The 14,547-nt window shown below is 47.3% G+C and overlaps 1 protein-coding gene across 1 annotated transcript in view; it reads right to left on the bottom strand.

Moving 5' to 3' along the window:
• Positions 1-10,980, bottom strand: part of CERS5 (ceramide synthase 5) — a 39,208-nt gene extending 28,228 nt beyond the window's left edge. Inside the window, exon 1 of the mRNA XM_010385354.2 lies at positions 10,554-10,980. Coding sequence (XP_010383656.2) covers positions 10,554-10,930 — 377 coding nt within the window. The 5' untranslated portion in view covers positions 10,931-10,980. The remainder of the gene's footprint in view (positions 1-10,553) is intronic.
• Between the last annotated feature and the right edge of the window lie 3,567 nt (positions 10,981-14,547).

The following is a 14,547-nucleotide window of genomic DNA, read 5'->3' as shown; positions in this document are numbered from 1 at the left end:
CAGAGCCACTCTTAATCTGCTGCCAGCATGGCAAGCAGGCAGAAAAACGTGAAAGACTAGACTGGCCTAGCCTCCCAGCCTACATCTTTCTCTTGTGCTGGACCCTTCCTCCCCTCAAACATCGGACTCCAAGTTCTTCAGTTTTGGGACTCGGACTGGCTTTCCTTGCTCCTCAGCTTGCAGAGGCCTATTGTGGGACCTTGTGATAGTATGAGTTAATACTTAATAAACTTCCCTTTATATATCTATCTATCCTATTAGTTCTGTCCCTCTAGAGAACCCTGACTGATACAGTAATAAAGCAAGATTCTACCTCTTAGGAAGGAAAATTAAAAAAAAAAAAAAAAGGAATTACTGTACTAGAGTCACAACATCTCAAGCAGAAGCAGGTTTCAGAGTCATTCATTCAATAAACACTTACTGAATAGCTAATATGAATGTACAAAGTACTGCATTAGATACCTCCAGTTTCATGGGGGAGACAAGTCCATACACAGAGCCCAATCTCAAGGTCATCCCCCAAAAATAGGGCAGTTCATTCAAGATCTCTGAAATGGTTCTCTTCAAATTCCAGCTGTGACCTGACAAATGTTTCTGACATTATTCACTTTACCTAGCTCCTTGACTTCACTAAAGTCAAGAGAATATTAGATGAGGAAAAAAGAACTTGTCCAAAAAAATGATCAAACCTGAAACAATAATTGACCCTATCTAGACAGAAGCAAAAGAATCTACTGTAGGCCGGGCGCGGTGGCTCAAGCCTGTAATCCCAGCACTTTGGGAGGCCGAGACAGGCGGATCACGAGGTCAGGAGATAGAGACCATCCTGGCTAACACAGTGAAACCCCGTCTCTACTAAAAAATACAAAAAACTAGCCGGGCGAGGTGGCGGGCGCCTGTAGTCCCAGCTACTCGGGAGGCTGAGGCAGAAGAATGGCGTAAACCCGGGAGGCGGAGCTTGCAGTGAGCTGAGATCCCGCCACTGCACTCCAGCCTGGGTGACAGAGTGAGACTCCGTCTCAAAAAAAAAAGAATCTACTGTAGGCCAGGCAGGGTGATTCACGCCAGTAATTCCAGCAGTTTGGAAGGCCGAGGTAGAAGCATCACTTGAGCTCAGGAGTTCAAGACCAGACTGGGAAACATGGCAAAACCCCATCCCTACAAAAAATACAAAACTTAGCTGGGCACAGTGGCACATGCGTGTAGTTCCAGCTTCTTGGGAGGCTGAGGTGGCAAGACAGCTTGAGCCCAGGAGGTAGACGTTGCAGTGATACCAGATTGTGCCACTGCACTCCAGCCTGGGTGACAAAGCAAGACCATGACAAAAAAAAAAAAAAATCTGTAATAGATGTTTTTCTCAAGGAACACATGTAGATTATATCTTTTTTGTAAATCCAATCATTCTAATGTACTAGAAGAATTCTACTGAGAGGGCACTAAAGTGAATTCAGGCCAAAGTGGTTCCTTTCATTAAACATATTTATCTTTTTTCAATGGATAATTACACAACTTAATGCATTTGCTTAAAATAGAAACACAAACACACACAAGTGATAACCACTGATTTTCCTGCTCTCTCCAAGGGTAGAAATCATGGTTTATTCACCTTTTCATCCTTGGCACATAGTTTGATACCTTTTTATTTATTTGTTTTTACATTTATCTTGTCCAGCTTCTAAAACCATCACATATAGTTTGATATGACATATCCTAAGCTTTCAATAAATAGATGTTGAAGAATGAACAGATGAACAAACGGGTGAAAACTTAATTCTCAACTAAGAGGCAAAGTGTTTCATGGAAAAGTGCCACTTGTAAGGATGAAATTAAAACTCAGCCTTATCCTCCTGGGTCATCAGATAACCTACCAGCTCGGTGTTTATCAAGTGTAGGAGATCACTGATTTCTGGGGAATCAGATTCAAGTTAACCGATTTCAGTCTATAACTGGAGATTTCCCTAAACACAACCACAACAATCTGATTTAGTTTGAGACATTTTATGCCTGTAATTGAGACTGTTTACTAATGCTGACAATACCCCAAAACTAAAAACTTACAAGGAATATCCTTATAAGAAAACTTGTATTTTACAGAACAGATATAGTAAGAGTGTGATTATTCTCAATGCCTTATCAGAGCTGTGCAGTTCTGCATGAATATTTACCTACTTGATAAACTTGCTTATAGATCATTAACACTGAGAAGATATATGTAAAAAGGCAAAAATATAGAGCAATGCTTGCCTAGAAGCAACTGTCAAATATTACTCAAGCCACCCGGCCCAGTGGCTTATGCCTGTAATACCAGCACTTTGGGAGGCCAAGGTGGACTGATCACGAGGTCAGGAGATCGAGACCATCCTGGCTAACATGGTGAAACTTCGTCTCTACTAAAAATACAAAAAATTAGCCAGGTGCGGTGGTGGATGCCTGTAGTCCCAGCTACTCAGGAGGCTGAGGCAGGAGAATGGTGTGAACCTGGGAGGCGGAGCTTGCAGTGAGCCGCGCCACTGCACTCCAGCCTGGGCGACAGAACAAGACTCCGTCTCAAAAAAAAAAAAATTACTCAAAATAGAATATAACCATTCATTTGAATATTTCAGGAAATAATTTACATTTAAAAATCTTACTTTTACTAAAATTTCTTAGATTCATTGTTTAAAGGAACATCTAATACCTTTGCATCATCTTTTGATCCTAAAAATTATATCACATGTGAATTAAAATTATTTTCTCAATTATTAATATTGTCTGAATTACCGTCATCACCACTGTCTAACAGAAATACAATGTGAGTCACATATGTAATTTAAAATTTAAAATTTTCTTTTCTGAGACAGGGTCTCGCTCTGTTGCCCAGGCTGGAGTGCAATGGTGCAATCTCGGCTCACTGCAACCTCCATCTCACAGGTTCAAGTGATTCTCCTGCCTCAGCCTCCTGAGTAGCTGGGATTACAGGCGCCTACCAGCACACCCAGCTAATTTTTGTATTTTTAGTGATGGGGTTTCGCCATGTTGGTCAGGCTGGTCTTGAACTCCTGACCTCAGGTCATCTGCCCACCTCAGCCTCCCAAAGTGCTGGGATTACAGGCATTAGCCACTGTGCCCAGCCTGTAATTTAAAAGTTTCTAATATCCACATTTTAAAAAGTGAAATTAATGTTCATAATGTGTTTTGTTTAACTTGATATGTCAAAAGTACTGTCAATATGTAATCAATTAAAAATTGAGACCAGGTGTGGTGGCTCAAACCTGTAATCCCAGCACTTTGGGAGGCCGAGGTGGGTGGATCACCTGAGGTCAGGAGTTCGAGACCAGTCTGGCCAACATGGCAAAACCCCATCTCTACTAAAAATACAAAAATTAGCTGGGTGTGGTGGTAGGCGCCTGTAGTCCCAGCTACTCGGGAGGCTGAGGCAGGAGAATCACTTGAACCCAGGAGGCAGAGGTTGCAGTAAGCTGAGATTGTGCCACTGTACTCTAGCCTGGGCGACAGAGCGAGACTCTGTCTCAAAAAAAAAAAAGAAAAGAAAAGAAAAAAAAAAAGAAAAAGAAAAAAGGAAATAAATGGAAACATGTGCAAGAAAATGAATCACTACTCTTGTTGTCAGTTTCATGACAGGCCAGCAAATGAGTCTGTTCAATCCCCACTGAGAGAGAATGGCATTGAGAAGGCTCTTTAGACACTCCAGTGAGGTTGCCTTGAAGTAATAAGAGAGAAGAGGGGATTGGAATAGTGAATAAGCAGCAGTGAAAGCTCTCAGCTATCTCCTGTATAATTCACAAAATTGTTTTCTTCTGGCAATATAAAACGTATTATAATACCGTATTTAAAATAAATGAACCTATATAGATCTGATGGTATCAATACTGTCTCAAACTCCTACTTGATCCTAGGGAAAATGTGCGCAAGGGACTAAATACTAAGTTTCAAACAATTTTATCTTTAAGATTCAGTTTAAGTCAGATCCAACAGGCTACCTGAACTTGGACCACACCTTGGACTACTCTTTCCCTAAATCAGCACACAATATTCAAAAAAGCAACAAGTGGAAGACTTTCTTATCTCTCTTTTGGTAGGTAACAGTGGGTAGCCTGAGTGTGTGTAAGAGGAGAGGGGAGCAAGAGAAGCTATAGAACAGTGCACAACATGCGAACATAGTATGGTGAACTTTAACAACAGAAACAAAGAAATTATAATTTCGCTTATCTTAAGCCAGATATCTATTTCAGATTGACGATCTAGATTCTGGGTTACTCCTCAGGGCATCTGAGTAGATAAGAGTAGACCCTTCTCAATCATTCTCTAAATACTCACTCGCTACACTGAGGCACTGTGCAAGAGTACAGTCCACTGCAATGCAACCAGTCAACAGAGGCCCACAAAGGCAAGCCTCTGTGCTTTGGAGGGTAATAATCACCTTTCTGCAGTTCTTTAACAAAATAGTTAGCTAGATATACTTAACTTATGGTCAGATGGCTTTCCAAATCATCCCCATCAGGTGAGGCTACAGTTCTCTATAGGGAATATGGAAACTTAAAAAATATTTAATAAATGCTCAGCGTGATTGATGAGAAGGGAGAGAAAGTAAGACCAAATTGTACCCTTTATATTTACTCTTTGGGAGATTCCCGAAACACAAATAGAGACTATTTATCTAGGCACATAGTGTAAGACTCATTTAAATATACAGTAATGACAAGATACAAACAAACAAAAAAAAGCAAAGTTGGACAGATGCAGTGGCTCACGCCTGTAATCTCAGCCCTTTGGGAGGCCGAGCAGGTGGATCACTTGAGGCTAGGAGTTTAAGACCGGCCTGGCCAACATGGTAAAACCCTGTCTCTACTAAAAATAGGAAAATTAGCTGGGCGTGGTGGTGTGCGCCTGTATTCCCAGCTACTCGAGAGGCTGAGGCATGAGGACTGCTTGAACCTGGGAGGCAGAGGCTGCAGTGAGCTGAGATCAAGCCACTGCGTTCCAGCCTGGGCAACAGAGTGAGACTCCGTCTCAAAAAAAGAAAAAAGAAAAAAAAAATGCAAAGTTCAAGTCAAAAGGATAATATTAAATAAGAACAGGATGAGTACAGATTTGCTCCTTTTTTTTTTTTTTTTTTTTTTTTTGAGACAGAGTCTCACTTTGTTGCCCAAGCCAGAGTGCAGTGGCATGACCTCAGCTCACTGTAACCTCTGCCTCCTGGGTTCAAGCAATTCTCCTGCCTCAGCCTCCTGAATAGTTGGGACTTCAGGCACATGCCACCACACCAGGCTAATTTCTTGTATTTTTAGTAAAAACAGGGTTTCACCATGTTGGCCAGGCCAGTCTTGAGCTCCTGACCTCAGGTAATCCACCGGCCTTGGCCTCCCAAAGTGCTGGGATTACAGGCATGAGCCACCGTGCCTGGCTGATTTGTTCTTAAAAAAAAAAAAGTATATGAAGTGTGTAACAGGAAATTAATTTGTTCTTCAAATACTAGAATACTAGAACAAGAGATTAAATCTTAACACTTGAAAGGGGGTTTACGGAATAGGAAAAGATGGATGGCCCTATCAAACAGTGAAAGAGCACTGGGCTGGGGAAAAAGACCGGTTGTATATTGCAACCTCTGAAAAGCTGAAGGATGTTTCTAAGCCTTAGTAACTGTCTGTAAAAGGAGGTCGGAGTTCTAGCTTCTAACAGTCTGTGATTACTACATAAATCGCTTCTACAAACTAAATAGGTAGGATTTTAGAATGAGAAAAGGCATGCAAGGATTTTGGGCTCTGAAAAAAAAAAAAAAGAGAAAATATGGGAAAGATGACTAATTGTCCCAATATACCTCTTTATTTCTCTCTCTCTCTCTTTTTTTTTTTTTTTTTTTTTTTTTTTTTTGTGACAGAGTCTCGCTCTGTTGCCTAAGCTGGAATGCAGTGGCATGATCTCAGCTCACTGCAACCTCCACCTCCTAGGTTCAAGAGATTCTCCTGCCTCAGTCTCCTGAGTAGCTGGGATTATAGGCACACACCATCACACTCAGCTAATTTTTGTATTTTTAGTAGAGACAGTGTTTCACCATGTTAGCCAGGTTGGTCTCCAACTCCTGACCTGAGTCAGCCTCCCAAAGTGCTGGGATTACAGGCATGAGCCACTCTGCGCCTTGCCTCTCTTTCTTTAAGAGACAGGGTCTCACTCCTTTGCCCAGGCTGGAGTGCACTGGCGCTACCATAGCTCATTGCAGCTTTGAACTCCCGGGCTCAAGCCAGCTTCCTGCCTCAGCCTCCTGAGTAGCTGGGACTACAGATGCATGCCACCACATCTGGCTAACATTTTTATTTTTTGTAGAACCAGGGTCTCACTGTGTTGCCCAGGCTGATTTCAAACTCCTAGTCTCGAGCAATTCTCTCACCTTGGCCTCCCCAAGTGTTGGGATTACAGGTGTGAGCCACCATGCTAGGCCCCAATATTTATTTTTGATATGGAGTGTCACTCTGTTGCCCACGCTAGAGTCCAATGGCATGATCTCAGCTCACTACAACCTCCACCTTCCAGGTTCAAGCCATTCTTCTGCCTCAGCCTCCCAAGTAGCTGGGATTACAGGCAGCTGCCACTACGCTGGCCTATTTTTGTATTTTTAGGAGAGATGAGATTTCATGTTGTTGACCAGGCTGGTCTCAAACTCCTGACCTCAAGCGATCTGCCTAACTCGGCCTCCCAAAGTGCTGGGATTACAGGTGTGAGTCACCATGCAAGGCCATGTCCCGATATTTTTGATATGCCTTCTATTGCATTCTACAAGTGGCCCTAGGCCAGGGGCAGTGGCTCATGCCAGTAATCCCAAAACTCTGGGAAGCTGAGGTAGGAGGATCGCTTGAGGCCAGAAGCTCAGACCTCTACAAAAATTTATTTAATTTAATTTATTTTTTTGAGACGGGGTCTCACTCTGTTGCCCAGGCTGAAGTGCAGTGGTTTGATCATGGCTCACTGCAGCCTCAACCTCCCAGGCTCAAGCAATCCTCCTGCCTCAGCCTCCCAAGTAGCTGAGACTAGAGACTATAAGTGCGCACCACCACACCCAGCTAATTTTTAAATTTTCTTGTAGAGACAAGGTTTCACCATGTTGCCAAGGCTGGTCTCAAACTCCTAGGCTCAAGGGATCTGCCCTCCTCGGCCTCCCAAAGTTCTGGGACTACAGGCATGAACCACTGTGCCCAACCTCTACAATTTTTTTTTTTTTTTGAGACAAGAGTTTTCCTCTGTTGCCCAGGCTGGAGTGCAATGGTGCGATCTTGGCAAACTGCAACCTCTGCCTCTCCAGCTCAAGCAATTCTCATGCCTCAGCCTCCTGAGTAGCTGGGATTACAGGTATGTACCACTATGCCCAGCTAATTTTTGTATTTTTAGTAGAGATGGGGTTTCACCATGTTGGCCAGGTTGGTCTCGAACTCCTGGCCTCAAGTGATCTCCCCGCCTCAGCCTCCCAAAGTGCTGGGATTACAGGTGTGAGCCACCATGCCCTGCCTCACCAATTTTTTTTTTTTTAATTAGTTGGGCATAGTGGTGCGCACCTATGGTCCCAGCTGCTTGGGAGGCTGAGGCGGGAGGACTGCTTGAGCCAAGGAGGTCGAGGTTGGAGTGAGCTTCACACCACTGCAGTCCAGCCTGGGTGAGACTGAGACCCTGTCTTAAAAACAACAAAAGAGCGGAGTGGCTCTATTTTCTTTATGGAAGACCAGAACAGTAAAAGAGGAACTGGCAATTCAGCAGTGAATTCTATACTGAGGTAATGGGTCTTAAAAAAACAAAATAGCGGCCGGGCGCGGTGGCTCAAGCCTGTAATCCCAGCACTTTGGGAGGCCGAGACGGGTGGATCACGAGGTCAGGAGATCGAGACCATCCTGGCTAACACAGTGAAACCCCGTCTCTACTAAAAAATACAAAAATCTAGCCAGGCGAGGTGGTGGGCGCCTGTAGTCCCAGCTACTCGGGAGGCTGAGGCAGGACAATGGCGTAAATCCGGGAGGCGGAGCTTGCAGTGAGCTGAGATCCGGCCACTGCACTCCAGCCTGGGTGACAGAGCGAGACTCCGTCTCAAAAAAAAAAAAAAAAAAAAAATAGTGAGAGCGCTTCTAGGGTTACATTTTCCTAAGAGCAAACATGAGACAAACAAGGTGCCCATCCTTACTGGCCAAGAATTATCATACTAGAATGCTTTCAGTTCGGTATTCCCATCCACCTGTACTCCCCTGACACTGGAGCACCATGGAAACACTCAGATAGAATTCCCACAGGTAAAGGATCCCTTCCAGCAGCTCTGCCAGGGTATATATGTCTTCAGCCATCTGAGGGAACACTTTGGAATCTGAAGAGATATGTAAATTTATATAAAATGGGTGTTTATAAGCAACAAGCTATTTCCTCTTACTACTAACATGGGGAAATTTCCATATTGGCACATATTTATATGAAAAGCAGAGATCTTTTTCTATGAAAATCACCTTTTTAAAAAAAATTTTTGTCCTGACTTGTGTATATTCCTTTGTAGTCATTACATTGCCTTCCTCCTTTTTTTTTTTTTGGCCCTCCTATACAGAGACTATGGAAGAGAGTACCTGGCTCTAGTTTATTCCAAAGAGAGACAAGCAGTTTGTGCCTCCACTCCAGATTCCAGGATGACTAAATACAATGATTACACTTAAACAGAACAAGGCCGGGCGCGGTGGCTCACGCCTGTAATCACAGCACCTTGGGAGGCCGAGGCAGGCGGATCGTAAGGTCAGGAGATCGAGACCATCCTGGCTTACACCGTGAAACTCCGTCTCTACTAAAAATACAAAAAATTAGTCAGGCGTGGTGGCGGGCGCCTGTAGTCTCAGCTACTCGGGAGGCTCAGGCAGGAGAATGGCGTGAACCCGGGAGGCGGAGCTTGCAGTGAGCCGAGATCAGGCCCCTGGGCGACAGAGCGAGACTCCGCCTCAAGGGCCAAGGAAAGCCATTTAGATCTTTGGGTTTCATTTGCTTCACTTAAGCATCTTTTATTTTTGCACTTGAACGTCTGGCAGAGCATTTTGATGATGATACACAAATACTACGAATAAATGGACGAGTGACTAGCTAAATAGAACACAATATTTTGAAAGATTTGAGTCAAAAATAGTAGGCTAATCAAAGAAGCAATCCCAAACAGATGCTATCTTTCAGAAATTAACAGATTATTTCACCTGCAGCATAGTCCCATCCCAGAAAGGGCATTCCTGCATTACAATCATTTATGCTTGGATAAAGGCAAAACAAACAGCTGTCCAAGAAACACCCACATTACCTGAGGCCTATGACAGAAACACGTCTCCTTTCTTGGAGTCTAAGTAGATTTGATCAAAATCACCCACAGCTATAAATTCACATTATAATATCACACACCAAAGCCTCAGTGAATATCTTGGACAAACAGATATGATCCATTCACTTAAAGGTGAAATCACATGGTTGAACAAAGTATATTGCAATTCTGCTAAACTCATTTAGAAGCTGGCTCAAGGCCGGGTGCGGTGGCTCACGCCTGTAATCGCAGCACATTGGGAGGCAGAGGCGGGCGGATCACTTGAGGTCAGGCGTTAGAGACCAGCCTGGCCAACATGGCGAAACCCCTTCTCTACTAAAAATACAAAAATTAGCAGGGCGTGGTGGCGTGCGCCTGTAATCCCAGCTACTCGGGAGGCTGAGGAAGGAGAATCGCTTGAACCGGTGAGGCGGAGGTTGCGGTGAGCCGAGATCGTGCCATTGTAATCCAGCCTGGGCAACAAGAACGAAACTCCGTCTCAAAAAAAAAAAGAAGCTGGCTCAATATAGCTGTCCTCTGATAAGCCCTATGGCTCTCTATCCCTTCGAACACTCCTCCTTCCATTTCAGGCCCCAAGGCCTGTTCTGCAACTAATCTGACATCTTTCCATACTTTGGAAGCCTCGGGCTCCACCACACCCTATCCCCACCAGATTTCTACCCTCCTACCAACAAATGTGCATGAGTTGACAAAACAAACCAACTCTTAGCGCCAAACTAATCCTGTTCCCCTCAATTCTCAGAAACTCAAGCATCCTAACGAATCTTAAAATTCTGATGAATCCATTCCTTTCCCTTGGAACGTCTGGCCCTTGGGTTGACTCCTCGGCTTCCATGGTCACAACTAGCTGTGGTTCTCCTGGCCCCTTCCTATCCCTCTCTTCGGGGCCTCTGCCAGAGTTCACACTGAACCTGTTTCCTCATCTGTAGGACCCTTGGAGATTGGGAGGAGGCCTATATGACCCCCCCACAAGCCAACTCCAGATCTAACATTGAAGGGACCCAGCATTCCCCTAGACCCCCACTCTTTCTCTTGCCCACGCCCCAAACTCCTTCTCCACCCAGGCTCCGCTACCACCTCGCCCACTCGCCTAGCATCACCCGCCGCGGCCCAAGCTCCCCCAGCCCCTGCTTCCGGGCTTTCCCTGCAGTTCTGCTTCCGGCCCTTGGCCCTTCCCACAGCGGGGCGCCCCCTGCCCTCGCCCGGCCCCTCGAGCCGCTCGCTCGCGGGCTCTCACCTCTCGAAGAGCAGCCTCACGAAGAAGATGCCCGCCGCCAGCGGGAACACCGAGAGGATGTGCCGGCCGCGCGGGTAGCCGTAGCCGTCGGCCGGACCCTCCAGATCAGCCCAGCTCACGTTCTGGGGTAGCCAGAAGCGCTCGCTCCACAGCCAGCCCCACAGCAAGCTTAGGGGTCCCTGCGCTGCTGTCGCCATCTTACGCCCACCCCGAGCCACCGCCGCCACAAGCGTCAGCTGCCGCCACAGCCAACGGAACCCGCGGGGAGGCGGCCCCAGGGCGGGGCCCGACCAGCGGCCACCCCCTTCCGGCCCCTTCTGATCACCGCCACGGATCCGCCCGCCTCCCCGGCAGAGCCGGGCCTCTTCACCGCCCATCTCTCCTCCCGACCCACTTCCCTCACCGCAACCCGGGAACCGCCTCCGGGTATCCACGCCCCTTCCCGAGCCTCTGACTCGCCCGGCTGGGTCCTGGGGACACGCCCCGGGCGGTGCTGGGCCCGCCCTCTTTTGCTGCTGGTCTTGGCCGCGCTTCTGCTCCTCACTCCTCCATCCAGCCACGGCCACACCCCTTATTTCAGGCCTAGCTCCTTTAAGGGGACATTCTCCTTTCTCAGCCTGTCGGAATCAAGTACGTTCCTGCTCCCACCCAGGCGGTACCTCTGTCTCCACTCCCGGAGGCCAGATCGATCTCTCAGGTCATGGCTTCTCTTGGATCTCTGCTGGTCCTGCCAACTACTGTCTGCCACCAGAGTTCTTTTTGCTCCCAACCTTTTCTTCCCTTCGTGCCCCATGACCTCAGCCTACTTTCACTGTTTTATCCGTTAAAAATTAGTCACTTTTCCTCGGAAAAAATGGGCTTAACCGTTTACAAAAGGCCGGGCGCGGTGGCTCACGCCTGTAATCCCAACACGTTCGGAGGCCAACGCAGGCGGATCACCTGAGGTCAGGAGTTCAAGACCAGCCTGGCCAACATGGCAAAACCCCGACTCTACTAAAAATACAAAAATTAGCCGGGCCTGGTGGCGCTGTGCCTGTAATTCCAGCTACTCGGAAAGCTGAGACAGGAGAATCGCTTGAACCTGGGAGGTTGCAGTGAGCCGAGGTTGCAGTGAGGTTTGCAGTGAGCCGATATTGCGCCATTGCACTTCAGCCTGGGCGACAGACCAAAGACTCCGTCTCGAAACAGAAATGAAAATAAAAGAACAGTTTACAAAAATCCTTTTATTCTTCTCTTGGGGAAAAGGAAATGGACGAAAAACAACTTGAAAAGGAGGAACTTGGTCGGGCGCAGTGGCTCACGCCTGTAATCCCAGCACTTTGGGAGGCCGAGGGGGGCGGATCACGAGGTCAAGAGATCGAGACCATCCTGGCTAACACAGTGAAACGTGTCTCTACTAAAAATACAAAAAATTAGCCGGCCGTGGTGCCGGGCGCCTGTAGTCCCAGCTACTCGGGAGGCTGAGGCAGGAGAATGGCGTGAACCCGGGAGGCGGAGCTTTCAGTGAGCAGAGATTGCGCCACTGCACTCCAGCCTGGGTGACAGAGCCAGACTACATCTCAAAAAAAAAAAAAAAAAAAAACCCAGAAAAGGGAGGCACTCAAAAAATATTCCTAAAGGCAGGCCGGGTGCGGTGGCTCACGCCTGTAATCCCAACACTTTGGAAGGCCGAGGCGGGCGAATCACCTGAGGTCAGGAGTTCGAGATCAGCCTGGCCAAATTGGTGAAACCCCATCTCTACTAAAAACAAAAATTATCTGGGCGTAGTGGTGCATGCCTGTAATCCTAGCTACTCGGGAGGCTGAGGCAGGAGAATTGCTTGAACCCGGGAGGCTGAGGTCACAGTAAGCCGAGATCGTGCCATTGCCCTCCAGCCTAGGTGACAGAGCGTCTCAAAACAAAACAAAAACAAAAAAGGGCCAGGCGCAGTGGCTCACGCCTGTAATCCCAACACTTTGGGAGGCCAAGGCAGGCGGATCAAGAGGTCAGGAGATTGAGAGCATCCTGGCCAACATGGTGAAACCCCATCTCTACTAAAAATACAAAAAATTAGCGGGGCGTGGTGGTGGGCGCCTGTAGTCCCAGCTACTCGGCAGGCTGAGGCAGGAGAATGGCGTGAACTCGGGAGGCGGAACTTGCAGTGAGCCGAGATCACGCCACGGCACTCCAGCCTGGGCGACAGAGTGAGATTTCATCTCGAAAAAACAAACGAAAAAATCCTTTAAATTTAATTTGGCTGGTTTGCTTGCGTATTTTTTTTTTGGGGGGGGGGGGGGGACGGAGTCTCACACTGTCACCCAGGCTGGACTGCAGTGGCCGGATCTCAGCTCACTGCAAGCTCCGCCTCCCGGGTTTACGCCATTCTCCTGCCTCAGCCTCCCGAGTAGCTGGGACTACAGGCGCCCGCCACCTCGCCCGGCTAGTTTTTTGTATTTTTTAGTAGAGACGGGGTTTCACCGTGTTCACCAGGATGGTCTCGATCTCCTGACCTCGTGATCCGCCCGCCTCAGCCTCCCGAAGTGCTGGGATTACAGGCTTGAGCCACTGCGCCCGGCCTGTTTGCGTATTTTTTTGTGTGAAGGAGTCAGTATCACACCCAGGCTGGAGTGCAGTGGTGCCATTTCTGCTCACTGCAACCTCTGCCTCTGGGTTCAAGAGATCCTCCCTTCTTAGCCTCCCGAGTAGCTGGGACTGCAGACACGTGCCACCACACCCGACTAATTTTTGCATTTTTTGATAGAGCCTGGGGTTTCACCATGTTGGCCAGGCTGGTCTTGAACTCCTGACCTCAAGTGATCCGCCTGTCTCAGCATCCCTGTTGGGATGAAGTTTTTGGTGTCGCAAAAAAAAAAAAAAAAAAAAAACCCAAAACAAACAAACAAACAAACAAACAAAAAAACCCCAGGAACAAATGATCTTTCAGCAAGGCAAGCTTTACTTTCTGCAGAAAGGGTGCTACTCAAAAGCTGTCCAGCCACGAGAACACACAGAACAAAGGAGACAGAGTTATTTATAATCTGACGCATCTACCCTACTGCTGTGTCCATTTTCCATTGGCTGAATAGGACCTCACATTTTACACTTTACCTGATTGGCTATAAAATTATAAAAGTTTATAACTTTTTTAATTGGGTAAGGGGAACAGAACAAAGAAAGAAAAGGAAGTTGCCCAGGGATCTTTAAGGAAGCATCTCCAAATAAGGAATGGCATGCACTATAGGCTGGGGCTTGTCTAGTTCTGTCCAGGCATGCTGGAGCAAGCTAGGACAGCTGATTTGGAAAACACACACACACACACACAGTGGGTAGCAATCTTTTTTTTTTTTTTTTTGAGACGGAGTCTCGCTCTGTCGCCCAGGGCTGGAGTGCAGTGGCCGTATCTCAGCTCACTGCAAGCTCCGCCTCCCGGGTTTACGCCATTCTCCTGCCTCAGCCTCCCGAGTAGCTGGGACTACAGGCGCCCGCCAAATCGCCCGGCTAATTTTTTGTATTTTTTAGTAGAGACGGGGTTTCACAGTGTTAGCCAGGATGGTCTCGATCTCCTGACCTCGTGATCCGCCCGTCTCGGCCTCCCAAAGTGCTGGGATTACAGGCTTGAGCCACCGCGCCCGGCCGTGGGTAGCAATCTTATAGTAAGAAATTGTGACTTTTTATAATCTTCAAAGAAGAACTTTCCCATTTCTCACACTCGCAAAGTGCTGGGACTACAGGCGTGAGCCACTCCGCCCAGCCTAAAGTTTTTTTTTTTTTTGAAACCGTGCCTCGGTCTGTAGCCCAGATTGGAGTGCAGTGGCGGGATCTCGGCTCACCGCAGCCTCCGTCTCCTGGGTTCAAGCGATTCTCTCCCCTCAGCCTCCTGAGTAGCTAGGATTACAGGCAGGCGCCACCACGCCTGGCTAATTTTTGTATTTTTAGTAGAGACGGTGTTTCGCCATGTTGGCCATGGAACCCCTGATCTCAAGTGATCCACTCGCCTCGGCGTCCCAGAGGGCTA

Source organism: Rhinopithecus roxellana, chromosome 10, assembly GCF_007565055.1.
Source record: "Rhinopithecus roxellana isolate Shanxi Qingling chromosome 10, ASM756505v1, whole genome shotgun sequence".
NCBI lineage: Eukaryota > Metazoa > Chordata > Mammalia > Primates > Cercopithecidae > Rhinopithecus > Rhinopithecus roxellana.
The sequence above is the reverse complement of the archived record's forward strand: the minus strand, read 5'-3'. Positions and strand labels throughout refer to the sequence as shown.